The 16606-nt window shown below is 33.4% G+C and overlaps 1 protein-coding gene across 3 annotated transcripts in view; it reads right to left on the reverse strand.

Moving 5' to 3' along the window:
* The window catches only part of LOC141447230 (uncharacterized), a 106437-nt gene that overhangs the window by 49717 nt on the left and 40114 nt on the right, over positions 1-16606 (reverse strand). Inside the window, exon 1 of one of the 3 annotated variants that reach the window (XM_074114543.1) lies at positions 15574-15610. The exons of the other annotated variants lie outside the window; for them this stretch is intronic. Within the exon in view, the coding sequence (XP_073970644.1) occupies positions 15574-15595 (22 nt within the window). The 5' untranslated portion in view covers positions 15596-15610. Of the gene's footprint in view, positions 1-15573; positions 15611-16606 lie in introns of those variants that run through there. 3 annotated transcript variants of the gene reach the window in all.

Genomic DNA, 16606 nt, shown 5'->3' on the forward strand with positions numbered 1-16606 from the left:
GATTTAAACATCCAAAAAAAATTGTTCAGGTTTAAAAGAAAAGGTACGAGGGTCGTTTGAAAAGTCCGTGCAAAGTCAGAGAGATAGCACTACTGGCGCGTATCGAGGTTATGTTTAGTTAGTAGCATCTCTTGGAAGAACACACACCAAGTTTCAGCCAGATCGGTCTATTTCTTTGTGTTTGGCATTCGTTTGAATCGAGGAAGTCGAGTGATTTTCAAAAAATGGACGAAAAAGAATTTCGTGTGTTGATTAAACACTACTTTATGAAAGGCAAAACGCCTCAGGAGACTAAAGAGAAGCTTGATAAACATTATGGTGACTCTGCACCTTCGATTAGAACAGTTTATAAGTGGTTTCAAAATTTTCGGAGTGGGCACAAGTGACGCTGAACGTTCTGGACGCCCTGTTGAGGTTACTACTCCAGAAATCATTGATAAAATCCATGATATGGTGATGGATGACAGAAGAGTGAAGGTGCGTGAGATTGCTAGTGCTGTGGGCATCTCGAATGAACGGGTACATAATATTTTGCATCAACATTTGGACATGACAAAGCTATCCGCAAGATGGGTGCCGCGATTGCTCACGCTTGACCAAAAACGAAATCGTGTGAAGTGTTACAAGGACGGTTTGCAGCTGTTCCAGAAGAATCCGCAGGACTTTAAGCGTCGTTTCGTCAGTGTGGATGAAACATGGATACATCACTACACTCCTGAGACCAAAGAACAATCTAAACAATGGGTTACCAAGGGGGAATCTGCGCCAAAAAAGGCGAAGACCGTTCCTTCGGCCGGAAAGATTATGGCGACTGTCTTTTGGGATTCGCAAGGAATAATCCTCATCGACTATCTGGAAAAGGGTAAAACTATTACAGGTGCATATTATTCATCGTTATTGGACCGTTTGAAAACCGAGCTGCAAGAAAAACGCCCACGATTGGCCCACAAAAAAGTCCTTTTCCATCACGAGAACGCACCAGCTCACACCTCAGCAGTTGTGGTCGCAAAATTAATGAAAATAGGGTTCCAACTCGTTTCACATCCCCCCTATTCTCCAGACTTGGCTCCCTAGGACTACTATTTGTTCCCCAATATGAAGAAATGGCTGGCGGTAAAAAGATTTTATTCAAACGAGGAGGTGATTGCAGAAACGAATGGCTATTTTTCAGGCTTGGACAAATCCTATTATTCGGAAGGGATCAACAAACTAGAGCAGCGTTGGACGAAGTGTATAAGCCTAAAAGGAGACTATGTTGAAAAATAAAAAAGGTTTACCCCAAAAAATTAAGTAGTTTTTATTTTTGCACGGACTTTTCAAACGACCCTCGTAAATGATTTAAACATCCAAAAAAGATTGTTCAGGTTTAAAAGAAAAGGTAAGCTACAGAGAAAAAGATGGTACCTATAGATTGGCTGATGGTTTTTCGTCTTTTTATCGGAGAAAAATTCAAAAATATTCAATCCGCTTGTAAAAAGACAATAAAAACTGGCGATTTTATAATAAATAGTTGGTAATCTATTTGAAAAAAACGAACGAATTATACGAAATTTGTTAGCAAAATAGGATTTAGGAAGGCTACAAAAATAATCCTAAATTGATGAATGTTTTTTTTTGAAAATATGATACAAGCACCCGAAATAAAGTACACTATTTTAAGTTGAAACCATGAACTAATCAGAAAGAAACTGTAATCTAGCCTAAGTTATCTCAATTTTTTTTGTTTCATTTTTTCCCTTTAAAAAGTCAAATATAAATCTTTTATGTTGGGAAGCTATTGGGATAGTCTGGCAGAATATCAGCTAGTAAATTACATTGCAAACAATGATAAGATAATGTTAGAATAAAACTATAGTAGTTCAGTGATATAGGTCAGATAAGCTTCTTTTTTTTTCAGTTTTCCTACTATTTTCAAGGTCAAATAAAATTATAGTAACTTTATTAACTATTAGATTAAATTAATCAGAAATTGGCATTGTGAAGTGGAATGCCCTTTTTGACTAACCATCAATTAATCGATAATCAAACATACTTCACTGTAAATTTCTTTTATTAACCATTAAATAAAAAATCCAAGGTCTAAACACTGGGGAATCGAACCCACTAAACCAATAAATACAACTTAGCTGTGCGGGTCTAGTATCTTAACCACTACGCTACCGTGGCGCCAGTTATTGGCATTGTTTGTTTGGTTAAAACAAATCATTTGTCTATAATATTTTGATGGAATTTTAAGTAATTTCTTATCAAAACAAAGATTAGAGCAATTGTTATTTGAACTTTCCCTCGTTCTCCATTTTTCTCAACTGTGAATAAGTAGTTTTAAGATACAGGTAGCAATTTCCCCCTTTGGGAAATTATCGTTATTCATTTCGAACAAAATGACCTTCCAAATATTTTGATATATTAAAATAGTATGTAATATTTATAAGAGAAAAATTAAAATAAATTTAAAATATATGCATATTTAAAACTAAAGTTATAAAAATAGTCTTTACTTCTGGAAAAAGTAGAAAACTATGTCGAGGTTAGGGCATCCCTTGTTCAGATGTTTATATACGAGGGTCGTTTGAAAAGTCCGTGCAAAAATAAAAACTACTTAATTTTTTGGGGTAAACCTTTTTTATTTTTCAACATAGTCTCCTTTTAGGCTTATACACTTCGTCTAACGCTGCTCTAGTTTGTTGATCCCTTCCGAATAATAGGATTTGTCCAAATCTGAAAAATAGCCATTCGTTTCTGCAATCACCTCCTCGTTTGAATAAAATCTTCTTCCCGCCAGCCATTTCTTCATATTGGGGAACAAATAGTAGTCCGAGGGAGCCAAGTCTGGAGAATAGGGGGGATGTGAAACGAGTTGGAACCCTATTTCCATTAATTTTGCGACCACAACTGCTGAGGTGTGAGCTGGTGCACCTGTAATAGTTTTACCCTTTTCCAGATGGTCGATGAGGATTATTCCTTGCGAATCCCAAAAGACAGTCACCATAATCTTTCCGGCCGAAGGAACGGTCTTCGCCTTCTTTGGCGCAGATTCCCCCTTGGTAACCCATTGTTTAGATTGTTCTTTGGTCTCAGGAGTGTAGTGATGTATCCATGTTTCATCCACAGTAACGAAACGACGCTTAAAGTCCTGCGGATTCTTCTGGAACAGCTGCAAACCGTCCTTGCAACACTTCACACGATTTCGTTTTTGGTCAAGCGTGAGCAATCGCGGCACCCATCTATAGCTTTGTCATGTCCAAATGTTGATGCAAAATATTATGTACCCGTTCATTCGAGATGCCCATAGCACTAGCAATCTCACGCATCTTCACTCTTCTGTCATCCATCACCATATCATGGATTTTATCATTGATTTCTGGAGTAGTAACCTCAACAGGGCGTCCAGAACGTTCAGCATCACTTGTGCCCATATGGCCACTCCGAAAATTTTGAAACCACTTATAAACTGTTCTAATCGAAGGTGCAGAGTCACCATAATGTTTATCAAGCTTCTCTTTAGTCTCCTGAGGCGTTTTGCCTTTCATAAAGTGGTGTTTAATCAACACACGAAATTCTTTTTCGTCCATTTTTTGAAAATCACTCGACTTCCTCGATTCAAACGAATGCCAAACCCAAAGAAATAGACCGATCTGGCTGAAACTTGGTGTGTGTTCTTCCAAGAGATGCTACTAACTAAACATAACCTCGATACGCGCCAGTGGTGCTATCTCTCTGACTTTGCACGGACTTTTCAAACGACCCTCGTAAAAGGGGGAATTCTAAATAGTTCATTATTTAGATGGCAGTGGTGTCCCTATCTGAAATTGCTACCTGTATCTTAAAATAATAAAATGTATAACCATGAAATGATTATATATATAAATATGAATATAACAGCGAAAGAAACTCTCTGGTTGGAAGGTTGCCAAATTACTGTCTAACAAAAGGTTGTTTTTTTTTGGTTGGTTTGTTTACTAATACGTAGATTTTTATAATTTGTTTGTTTAATTATTATATTGTATTTTTTATATTAACTAATTAAAAAAATATAAAACCTTACTTTTTCGTTTTACTGGACAGCTTTGGCAAAAAGGATGAGGTACATTAAGGGGCCTTTCAAAAAATGAGGTCCTTTCTACGTTTGGGCACTAAGTGGAAGGATTACCTAGAAACCAAAATTTACTTTTCAGGTTTCTAAATTATTTATAGGAATTTGAGAAAACGCAATAAAATGATTTGATGGCCTTGAATTTCTCACTATATTTTTATCCCAAGTTTTTTTTTTTTAAAAAAGAAACGATCAAAAATATATATAGGAGCTCCTTACAAAGAGGTTTTATCTTATTTTTTAACAATATCTCTTTGTAAATCTATTCATGAGAAAATATATATACAATATCTATAGGGTATAAATTATTGTAATATATTTTTCGACCTTTGGGAAAGCAAATGGTATACCTTGTATTCAAAAATTCAAGGAATCAGGTTTACCCTATTTCCCCAAATGGTGTGTTCTTGAATTGTATCTTAGAATCAGCCTTTTCGCATATTAATATAAATCCAAATGCCATTTTTAAATAAAAAACACTTAAGACTTTACATTAGAATGTTTCAAAAAATGATGTCTTTTAAATTTTAAAGAGCGCCGGGCGGGAAAATCAAAGTTCATTTAAAAACAAAAAAAGTTTCGTTCGAAATAGAGCAAAATCGATTAATATTTAGAGATCGCTATCATTGATCAAAAAATTTTTGTTTTGCTTTTTTTTTCTTTATTTTTTCAAATTATTAGCAAAACATTTACCTAATTGTACAGTAGTTTATTTTAATATAATTTGCTATAAAGACAATGCAGTTGGAATCATTTTGATGGCCATTTTAATTTCCAAAGTTATGAATAATTAAAGAATTTAAATATATTCATTTTTGAAAGATTTCGATTAATTAACGTCAAAATCAATTACATTTTTTATGTATTTCGTACAACATTTAAAAAAACAAATAATTTTTGCTTATTGAAACTTCTAAATTAGGGAATATTTTGCATTTATTGTTATAATTTGAAATTGATTAATTGATAGTAAATTAATTTACCTCTAAATATTAATCGATATATTAATCGATTTTGCTCTACTTGGAACGAAACTTTTTGTTTTTAAATGAACTTTGATTTTCCACCCGGCGCTCTTTAAAATTTAAAAGTCATCATTTGTTTGAAACACCCTACTGTACATTGTACTGAAATGTTACTTTAGAGAGAATAATCCCCACTACCTTCGTCTATCTAAAGAGTCCCTCCCTCTTTAATCAAAATGTTCTGGAACATTTTTATCAAAAGTTGTAGAACAATATTAGAGCAGCAACGAGAATTGAAATTTAAAAGATAATGATTCATCATAATTAAACGGAATTTCTAAGAATATATTTAAAAAGGAATTGTTCCATTCAGTACTCCCGAGATTTTGATTGCTACGATACAATCTGGCCCCCCTGAGTAAAGTCCAATCTAAATATAAAATTTCAGCTTTCTGAATTTCAACTTCCTTTTAAGATATTTTGTACACGCACATCCACAAGAAGACCATTTCAAAAAAAAAATAGGGACTCAGAAAACACCTCAAAACAGATATCTCCAGCTAAAAAAATGAAATCTTAAATTTAACACAATTCGTAGTAAAAAAAGTAAGTAGACGTTTATATATTTAAATTTTCTTTAGATAAATTAACCAGCTTGTTTACAATTCCAAATAGAATAAATCTTAAGTGAATAGATAATAGAATACAATAAATTCCAAGTAAATAAATAAATTGCATTCTTAATGCAACAGAGTACACAGCTATGCACTTAAAAATAATAAATTTTCATTTAAAATAAATGACTTGGACGAATATCAAAAGAAATATTCTAAATTAAGTTAAGTAACACTTTTTTGTGTATTTTTTTCCACAAATCTATTAAATGTGCCAAAATACATTTATCTACATTCTTAAAAATAGATACAAATAAAATTTGAGGGTCGAATAGAGCGAGTAATCACGAAATTAGACCTAACATTTCATCAAGTTTGCCCAGTAATACAAGTATATTAATTGGTTTATTTATTTAAAGGGCGCGTCAACATCTGAGGCTATTGGCGCCTAGAGCACATCTTTTCGATGCATTGTCCATCAACACCGGGCTGTGTAAAAAAAGCTCCTAGGAAGAGAAAATTGTAAGAGGCCAATAGATTCGAACTCGGGTTCTCTCATAGAATACAGTAAAAGCTCTTTATTCGCGGGGTATATGTTCCATAAATATGCCGCGAATACAGAAACCGTGAATACGGAATGGTAATTTATATGGGATTATAGGGGATACGTTCCTAGCTGACAAAATAAAAAAAAACTAATATATAAAAAAATCAATTTAATTGAAGTTTTTGAACATTTTGATTAATTATATTAAGGCTTAGGCAATGGTTTGAAGAATTTTGTAATTTTCTCTTGCTTGGCAGTTTTTAAAAGCTTTTGTTTGCAGTCAAAGTTTGAACTTGCCACTAAAACTACCATCAGGTTCTTTAAAATGAGCGTAAAGATACTTTGCCTTCTCCCGGACCATTGGACCACTCAGGGGCACCCTTTTTTGATTGCGGTCTTCGATCCATAATGGCAACGCCACTTCCATTTTTTTCTATTGCTGGATCACGAACAATTGCTTTCATTCTGTGCGTTTACATTCTCAAAAACACCGATCGCGGCGAAGGCGGCTTATGTCAAAGTCCTCGGCGATATCATTTAACAACATACTTTAGGCAAAGTTGTAATACTAAGATCTATTTTACTTTTTTTATTAGTCCATTTGACGGCATTTACAAAGGTTATTGGGTTGGATACCTATTGGAATCCTTTTATTATCATAGTGTACTTCCGCGAATATCCGCGATTATAGGAATTGGGTCGCATTTTTTTAATCCGCGAATAGTGAAAACGCGAATGAAGGAAGCGCAAATAAGGAGCTTTTACGTAATAATAAAAACTCTAAATATAAAATCTGCAATCCTCTCTTACTACAGTAAGGGAAAGTGAGATTTTACAAGTCTAAATCTGTAAAGAGCTGGTTATTTATAACGCTAGAATTTCAAGTTTAAAGAACTTAACGAGAAGGTTTTTTTTTTTGAAATATTGAAGCACAGATAAAACCTTTTACAAATTATTAATGACTTATAAATTTATCAAAAAATCATTTAACTCAAAGTAAAAATTAAAACTATTTTAATGTGGCATAAATTAAAAAAGAATAAAAGATAAGAATAATAGATTAGTCTAATCAAAATGGAATATTCATAAGAACAAATTACTTTTTAACCATAAATTAACAACAAATTTAAAAAAGATGATATTAAAAGATGACGAAATAATATTTATGTCAAATTAAGTCTTAAGATTTTTGACGTCAAAATGAGTAGAAAGCTGGGAAAGATAAGTAGCATAAAACAAAGCCATCGTCAAAAAAAAGAACAAGATTTCCATTCGAAAGTCACACTATTTATGCCCCGGCTTTTGTTCATTACGCTCTCATAAATATTTATAAAAATGTTAGTTGGTTAGTTAGGAATATTTTATTTTTGTTTTTATATTTAATAATCCTTTAATATCGCCGTCCAGACAGAATACGTGGAAAACAATTACAAAGTTTTTATTTATTGCCATTTTGTTTTTTTTATATATTTTAAATTAATTATTTAACGTAACAGGTGATGATGAGATATTGAAATTTAAATTAATGCAAAGTTATAAAATATTTTTAGAAATGTAAAAAACTAATTTAAAAAAAAAATGCTTTATTCAATATTAAATAGACTCCCAAATAACCACTCTTTGTCAAACATCTAATAAGAAGAACGACATACCAATATCTAACATGAAGCACAGTACATAAACATATAATACGAAGCGCAATAAACAAACATTTAATATTAAGTACAATACACAAACTTCTAATATGAAGCACAATAAATAAACATCTAATATGAAGCACGACATACAAACTTCTAATATGAAGCACAATAAATAAACATCTAATATGAAGCACAATAGACAAACTTCTAATATGAAGCACAATAAATAATCATCTAATATGAAGCACAATAGACAAACTTCTAATATGAAGCACATTAAACAAACATCTAATATGAAGCACAATAGACAAACTTCTAATATGATGCACAATAAATAAACATCTAATATGAAGCACGACATACAAACTTCTAATATGAAGCGCAATAAACTAACATCTAATATGAAGCAGCTGGAACGAAACACAAACAGGGATAGTAGCAAATTTTTTACTCTACTGAATAGTAAAAACTATCTTAAGTCTAATCCCGAAGTAGAGGAATGAGCATAACTTTCTGATACATTAAAATTTCTTAAAATTTCTAAGATCACCTTTAACATATATGCCTATCATTTGTGACGGCGAAATGATTGAAGTTATTTGAATATGTTTTAATAAATTTGAGAATTGCGATTAAAAGTAGTCGCAGGCTCTCCTTGATTCAGACAAGAGAGCTGTTTCTTGGTGGCTTTGGTCTGGCAACTGAATCGCAATCTAATGAATGTGCATCCTACTTTTAAACAAAGTAAATTTGCTTTAACTTTATGGATGGAATGCAAAAGGAATAAAAAGATATTATATTATATATATATATATATATATATATATATATATATATATAAAACAACTTTAATGATAAATACAAAAAAAAAGACACTAAAAGTTATATGGAAAACTCGGTGTGTGTAGGAGTAAGTAATGTTGATAGAGAGCAGAGAGGTAGTTGTGTGTCTTGGGATAGATAGTAGCCCAAGTTGGCGATAAGAAATGGAGTCTTAAGTAGAAAATGCTTTTAGTGAGGAAAGAAAGAGAGGAGAGACCCTGGAAGTTGTCTGGAGTAGTGTTGACGTGTCTTGGTGGCCCTCACTTAAGAGGACCGGTCTTAGCTATCTTCTTCAGCCTCGTATTATTTCTAAAAGGGAGAATACTAAAACACATTCTCCCAGTGTGTTTCAACTGACTAGCAACAAATTATTTAGGGTATGCTTCCTCCCATTAAGTGCATATACCTGGAAAAACCTCTCCCCCCCAAATAACTACCAAGTGGTTACTAAAACGTACCTTACTATTCCTACCTTGTCCTCCACCAACCCAACTGAGGGCTCTGTCCTATACCTTAAAAGGGCAAAAAACTCACTACTCTTATGTGGGCTAGAGTAAAAAAGAAGCTTTTTACCTTGTTCGCAAATTATAGTGCTCACTCGCTATAAAAGAAGGCATTTAACGCGAAAAGGTTGGAAATTTTTTAAGTACATGTTTTTAAAGTTTATAAAAACAAATGGTCAAGGTAAAAGATTAAGTAAAAACTTAAAATGTATAATGTAAAGTGATGTGTTGGTGTAGTGGTAACGAAAGGGGATTAGTAAGTAGGAGATCACCGGATCGAATCCTGCGTATAGCTACTTTATATTTGTAACTTTTATTTAGTAAAAGTTGAGTTAGCTTTTAAAGTATCTTTGCTGTAATTGTTAAATTAAATTGTTTATAAATTCTTAATTCTGTGTATAATTTCTAATGAAATAAATTAGCCGCATTGAACTTACATTAGATTTGTGTCAAATATAATATAAGAAAAATTAATACATATAAATTTATATAATCAAACATGAGGTCATTGACGGCCAGCGCCTATTTTTCAGTGCAATGCCAACATCTGGACAGTGTTCTCTCGCTACAGACAACACTGGATAGTGAGCTGTAAGAAAAAGTCCCCAAAAAAGAGAATAAATTACTCTAATCCCATTTATTGCAAGACCAATTCTACCACCAATTAAAACAACACCCAGCTATAAAAACATGTCTACCACACTTCTAAACTATAAAAAGAGGGCAAGTTAATAATAGTAATTAAAATAATAAAAAAACACAAAATGGTTCCAAACAAATCATTTTTATACCGCAATTAACTTTTTATTTATTTTATTTCCATCTATCCCTCTAACCTCTATTCTATTGCAAGAAATATCTTATCTATAAAACAAATAAACTCTCACTACAGCTCAGTGTGTTTGCCAGCAGAATTCACCAATTTTAGCCATATTAGATACTTTTATAACGTGAAATAGATAACAAAAGAATCTTTTTTTAAAAAAATACTGTTATCTGCTAATTACTTTTTTCAACTTTTGGAAATCACTAATTGAAATCGCTCTAAAAGGAGACACAAATTAATTAAGTGTAAAAAGATATTCTTTTTTTAAAAATTGATTCTTATGTTTAGTAAATAAGGTAATCCCCTATTTTTTGAAGGCGGGGCTTAACGTCCAACTATCAATTAGATGCGGGGACGGAAGCTCATACTTTACTATAAACAATTTTTTTTTCTAACAAATAAGAAATAGTCATACGCGGTATTCGAACTGCGGTTCTCTCACTTGCAAAGTCACGCTCATAGCCACTAGAAAGCACTAGCCCCTAGTTTAGTATTCACAATAAGTAAGTTATGGCTGTATATATTTATTTAAATTATTAGTACAAAGGTGTTGTTTTTTGATGAAATGTGAAAAGTCAATATTGTGATCAACTAACAAGACTAAGGTTTATGCGAATAGCGAAGAAGTTGCATAGAATTATTTGAGAATAGGTTAAGAAAAGACGAACAGATTATGAAGTTCAAGTACCAAGAAATGCATCTAAGCTTGCAGTGTCCAACTTTTTTTTTTTGCATAATCTGGACCAAATTTGTTTTATTTAAAGATGAATTCAGATGCGCCACATAAATCTGAACACTTTTTATATCATCTTACGTTCATAGTTAAGGGTTGGTAAATAGAGATAAGGATAGAAGGGGAAAAGGAATAACTTTCATCACAGCAGTTATTAATATAAATTAATATTTATATTAATATTAATATAATTAAGTAATACATTAATGTTAATATAATATAAGTATATTAATATTTACTTAATATAATTATATTAATATTTATTTACGCCAGTTTAATGAAGCACCAATCTATAACAATTTCCTGCATGAGAAGGTAATCTTATTAAGACGGTGCTTTATCCGCTAGAGCGTCTTCATTTGCTGAAGATAGCTCTGGAACTACAGTTTTGGGTACTAAGAGTTAAGATCAGCTTGGAACTCGCACTCTGCTTCTGATTTAAGCGATAATAGAAGCTCATCGCTTCTTTGCTGAAATACTTCAGCATAAAACAATAAGACAGGCATTGCATGTGGTTATAAATACAGAACCTCATGATAGCATTGGATTAGAGATCTATTTAGACTTTAAAAGAACGCTGGGCACCAGAATTCTAAATGCCAAATTTCATATGTTGTATAAAGATCTAAAAGTAGATCTTTATACAACATATCAAATCTGTGCAAATCTGTGATGGTAACTCCCTAAATTTAATGAGACTTCGAGAAGAATTGTTCATCGTTGAACTATCATGTCAGTATATCTGATGTTTGTGCCACTCTGCAACATTGGAGACCATTGAAGATGTGGATCCATTTAGTGGAAACTTGTTCCGTTTAAAGATTGAATTTAAAGACTGTTACAAAAAATATATAGGCGAAACATCACAGTATTTAATGAGACTTCGAGAAGAATTGTTCATCGTTGAACTATCATGTTAGTATATCTGATGTTTGTGCCACTCTGCAACATTGGAGACCATTGAAGATGTGGATCCATTTTGTGGAAACTTGTTCCGTTTAAAGATTGAATTTAAAGACTGTTACAAAAAATATATAGGCGAAACATCACAGTATTTAAAGAAAGACTGTACCAATACTCTTACGACACAAAACTAAAAAAGAACACCACAGCATTTTTCCTTACATAGCACAGGAAAATCATCACACTTTCGATTTCCCCAAACACAAAGATACTTAAATCAGAAACCAACACACAAAAAAAGAAAGTGCTAGAAATGATATACATATCTAAGACAGAAAACAGTTTAAATTTCAAAAACTGACATGAACAATTTAAACAACATATACGCCAACTTACTACAAAAAATACTTGACAATTGGCAACACTGACTTCCTTACAACCAAACACATAAAACCGATCACATTCAGTCCATGAATAGACAAGACAGAAGACATACCAACTCTCTAATGATGTAAAACAGTATATTGTTGTAAATTAGGTAAATATTTTTGTAAATTTTCGTTACATTATACATATTCATTGTAATATAATTAATTGGTAGTATAATTGTTAACACACTGTAAATATGTTCCACAGCCCTGAAGATGACCTAGTCTCTAGGTCGAAAGTTCGCGGCATAATAAAAATATATCATGACTGAAACTGGATTCATTTTTTCATCTTATTGCTTTAGTTTAACTTCAAATATTGTACACGAAATAATTGAATTTAAATAAAGCGTTTATTATTATTACTCATAAGTTTCGCTGGAATAGATTGATTGTAAGTCCCACGAAATCTACTCCAAGTAGACCTTCAAAATCTTCCCCGCTGAGATTGGTTTTGGATCAAGAAAAATTAAAAGAAAAAAAAATATTTACAGTCAATTGGAGATGGCCCCCCACATATATAAAAAGAGCAAAAACCTTCTCCTTTATTTTACCATGCAGTATAACCTTTTGTGTATAGGTTACTCTAAGAGTTTCACAAACACTCAGGACATCAAAAGTCCTAAGAGAATATAATGATGTTCTCATAAGGAAAGAAAAGAGCAAGACCATCACGAACTTATTAAAGGAGTAAAAACACACACAGTATCCGACTGTGTGTTTTTGTGTGAACCTGTATATACATAACCTACCTCGCCACTGCCTCCCTGATGTGTATCCTTATAGATCTCCCCCCCACTCTTCAACTTAAATCAACTACAAAAGGACCTCCTTTTCTCTCTCTCTCTACAGCCTCACTGCACAACTGATCTCCCAAACGTATCTCTTTCTCCACGAATGCTCACGAACACTGGACGAAACAATCCCCTACCGTTAACTCGTATATCTATTAATCATTGTTATTCCAACCTTATCCACCATCAATCTATCTCGGTAACATTGGTCGGTCCCATCACTGAATTTCCTTATTTTGCTTGTACGTGTCTAAGTTAAATTTGACCTTTTTTTTTGTTTTGTTTATTTATTTTTCAAACAAGTTAATCTATACAGATCAAAGGAATGCTACTAGTATGACTCAAAGCGGTTATTCAAAGATCATTATTTTAAAGGAAACCAACATAATAAATGACCTGGTATTTACCAATGGCTCCAACCATCACAAAATTAATTTTCACATTTTAAATACATCATACAAACAATAATTCAATTAATATCTGTATAATAAGTACTCGTGATTGATTTTGTGGATTAAAAAGGTAATTGACAAACAGCTCGTTGTCGCCATAAGTAACAATGATACAAGTAAATGGTGGATACGAACGAGAAGAGAAGTTTCCAAGTGGTAACACTCCAAAACATTATTCTGTTAGTCCACTCTCTTCACTTGAGAGGAGATCACGAGGCCACTGTCTCTTAAGGCGTCTAGTGGGGTTGTCAGGAAGAGTTATTGAAGAAAGATTTTGAGCAAGAGGATTTATATGAGACTGCAGGTAGAAGCAAACGAGTGGTGAAGTTACCCAGTGGTAACACACCAAAACATTAGACTATTAGTCACAATCTTCACTAGAGAGGAGATCACGAGGCCACACTGTCTCTTAAGGCGTCTTCTGGGGTTATCAGGAAGAGTTATTGAAGAAAGATTTTTGAGCTAGAGGATTTGCTGCTTATGATTGCAGGTTGAAGCAAACGAATGGAGAAGTTACCAAGGTGGTAACACACCAAAAAATTGAACTATTAGTTACTCTCTTCACTAGAGAGGAGATCACGAGGCCATTGTTTTTTAAGACGTCTTATTAGGATATCACAAAGAGTTCTACAAGAAAGATTTTTAGCTAGAGGATTTTTATGAGTTTGCTGGTTAAAATGAAGTTTTCTGTATAGTGCTTCAGCGACTTGGGTGATAAAAAGAATTTTATAATCAGTGTGTATAGTCAGGTTGGAGATATAAAATCGAGCGTTTACAATAGTTAGAAGTATTCTCTGTCACTTGAGACCTCAATCGGGTTACCAGAAAAAGTTCTTGAAGAAAGATTTTTGAGCTAGAGAATTTGCTGCGTATGATTGCAGGTTGAAGCAAACGATTGGAGAAATTACCCAGTGATAACACTCCAAAACATTAGACTATTAATCCAGTCTCTTCACTTGAGAGGAGATCACGAGGCCACTGTCTCTTAAGACGTCTTGTCCGGGTTTTCAGGAAGAGTTCTTGAAGAAAGATTATTGAGCTAGAGAATTTGCTGCGTATGATTGCAGGTAGAAGTAAACGAGTGGAGAAGTTACCAAGGTGGTAACACACCAAAAAATTGAACTATTAGTTACTCTCTTCACTTGAGAGGAGATCACGAGGCCACTGTCTCTTAAGACGTCTTGTCCGGGTTTTCAGGAAGAGTTCTTGAAGAAAGATTATTGAGCTAGAGAATTTGCTGCGTATGATTGCAGGTAGAAGTAAACGAGTGGAGAAGTTAACCCAGTGATAACACTCCAAAACATTAGACTATTAGTCCACTCTCTTCACTAGAGAGGAGATCACGAGGCCACTGTCTCTTAAGACGTCTAGTCCGGGTTTTCAGGAAGAGTTCTTGAAGAAAGATTTTTGAGCTAGAGCATTTATATGAGATTGCAGGTTTAAATGAAGTTTTCAGCATCGTGTTTTAGCGACTTGTACGATAAAAAGAATGTTAAGGTCAGGTTGGAGACATAAAATGAAGCGTTTACAATAGTTCGAAGTATTTTAGATTGTAGAGATTGAATTCTTTGGAGATTTGAGCGTTAAAGTTTTCTCAAGCAAGCAAAAAATAGCTGTTCATGCGATTAATCTCTAAAATCTTATTCGAATGAAATTTACAACTAATTTTTTTACTATTTAAGTTATGTAAGAAAGCTGTTCACAGGATTGGCACAACAACTTAAATGGAGGATATGATGAAATTTAAATTAAGAAATATTGGTAACCGACAAGGGTGCGTAACAAACGGTAACAAGCGCCTCCTCTAGCTTAATTAAAGTTTACTAACCAACGATCGGGGAGTACTTAAAGATAAATATTAAAGACAAAAAAAAAATACACAGAAGAGGATATTAAGTATAAAGAACAGAGAATAAATACAAAAAAAAAGAAAAAGATTTCAGAGATGAAGAGCGGAAGAGTGCGGCCCAGACTTAAAAAGCGATCCAGAAGGTTGTGGCAGAGAGATCGTGCCGAAGGTTTACGCTGACCGCCCTGTGATTTGGTACCGACAGATAATAACAGTTGGGAGTTAGTCGTTTGGGTTGAGCGCTCCCTCCTCCACCATACCTGGGTTTGGCCAGACTATCTGACTTCACTAAACAAACTATCTTATTTACAGACACACACACAGACCTGCATACACATGATTTAATGACTTCCCCTAACCACTCTCTTCCCAATGTAGGTCTCTTTTTTTTCTTTTAACCATACCTTGGTTCAAGTCCTTAACCATTTGGCCAATCTCAAGAGTTCTCTTGCTTTAGTCTATTCCTTTTCTTATATTTAGAACACTCATTTTGAACTTACCTGAAACAGAGAAAAAACAAATGAACATTAACTTTGAACAAAGAGAACAGAAATTTCAGTCGCTGAGAAAAATTAAATTTAAATATAAATGGACACTACAAAAACATTATCTCCGCACAAAAATGTTATTTTCCCTAATTTCCATTAAATTTTGAATCTTCAATTAATATTTTATTGAACTAAATACAGATAATGAAGAATTGTAGATGTGGAGTTCGAAGGTCTAACCAATGTTAGTTCCTCTAGACCCCAGGGATGGCCCAACTTCCGTTAATATATAACAGGATCGACTTTTTCTCTGCAAAAATTTGTCGGGATCTACTTATTAAAAAATCTTAATATTTAATACATACAAACTTGTATTAAAATCCCATATAGATTCTATAAAGCGCTCTATCATTGGCCTCGGACTACTCCAATGCATTTTGCGAGAATGGAACTAGGATTGAAGCATGTGGAGGCTGAAGTGGTGAAACGCATGCTTGGCTGGCTGCACAGAATACTTACCATGTCACCATCTAGGTTACCCAGACTGTGTTATGAAAGGCTTAAAGTGGTTAACACTTGGGAGCGTAATGATCTGTGCTACAACTGGTACAGTCAAATTAAAAGAAAACTTGACACGGTGGGATCCGGATGGGTTTTGAATCAGGATATCCAGACAATACTAAGGGAAACCTCGAACGTAATTGAACGGTATGTGAACCACCATAAGTCGTTAGATTCTGAAGCGGTTATAAATTCAAATTATAATGTTTATTATCGAAACCTAACAACTTTTGGTTTGGGGGAACAATATTTACATTTTATTCAAAATATAGCCAAAAGAAGGTTGATTAGCCAATTGAGAGTTAATAATTACAAATATTTTAAACTATATTGGAATGGGGTACCCCATAAATTTGAAGGGACAGAGAACTGTTCTATATGTAAATGC

The sequence above is a fragment of the Rhodnius prolixus genome, unplaced genomic scaffold (genome assembly GCF_049639745.1).
Source record: "Rhodnius prolixus isolate KJV_2025 unplaced genomic scaffold, Rpr scaffold_7, whole genome shotgun sequence".
NCBI classification, from domain to species: Eukaryota; Metazoa; Arthropoda; class Insecta; order Hemiptera; family Reduviidae; genus Rhodnius; species Rhodnius prolixus.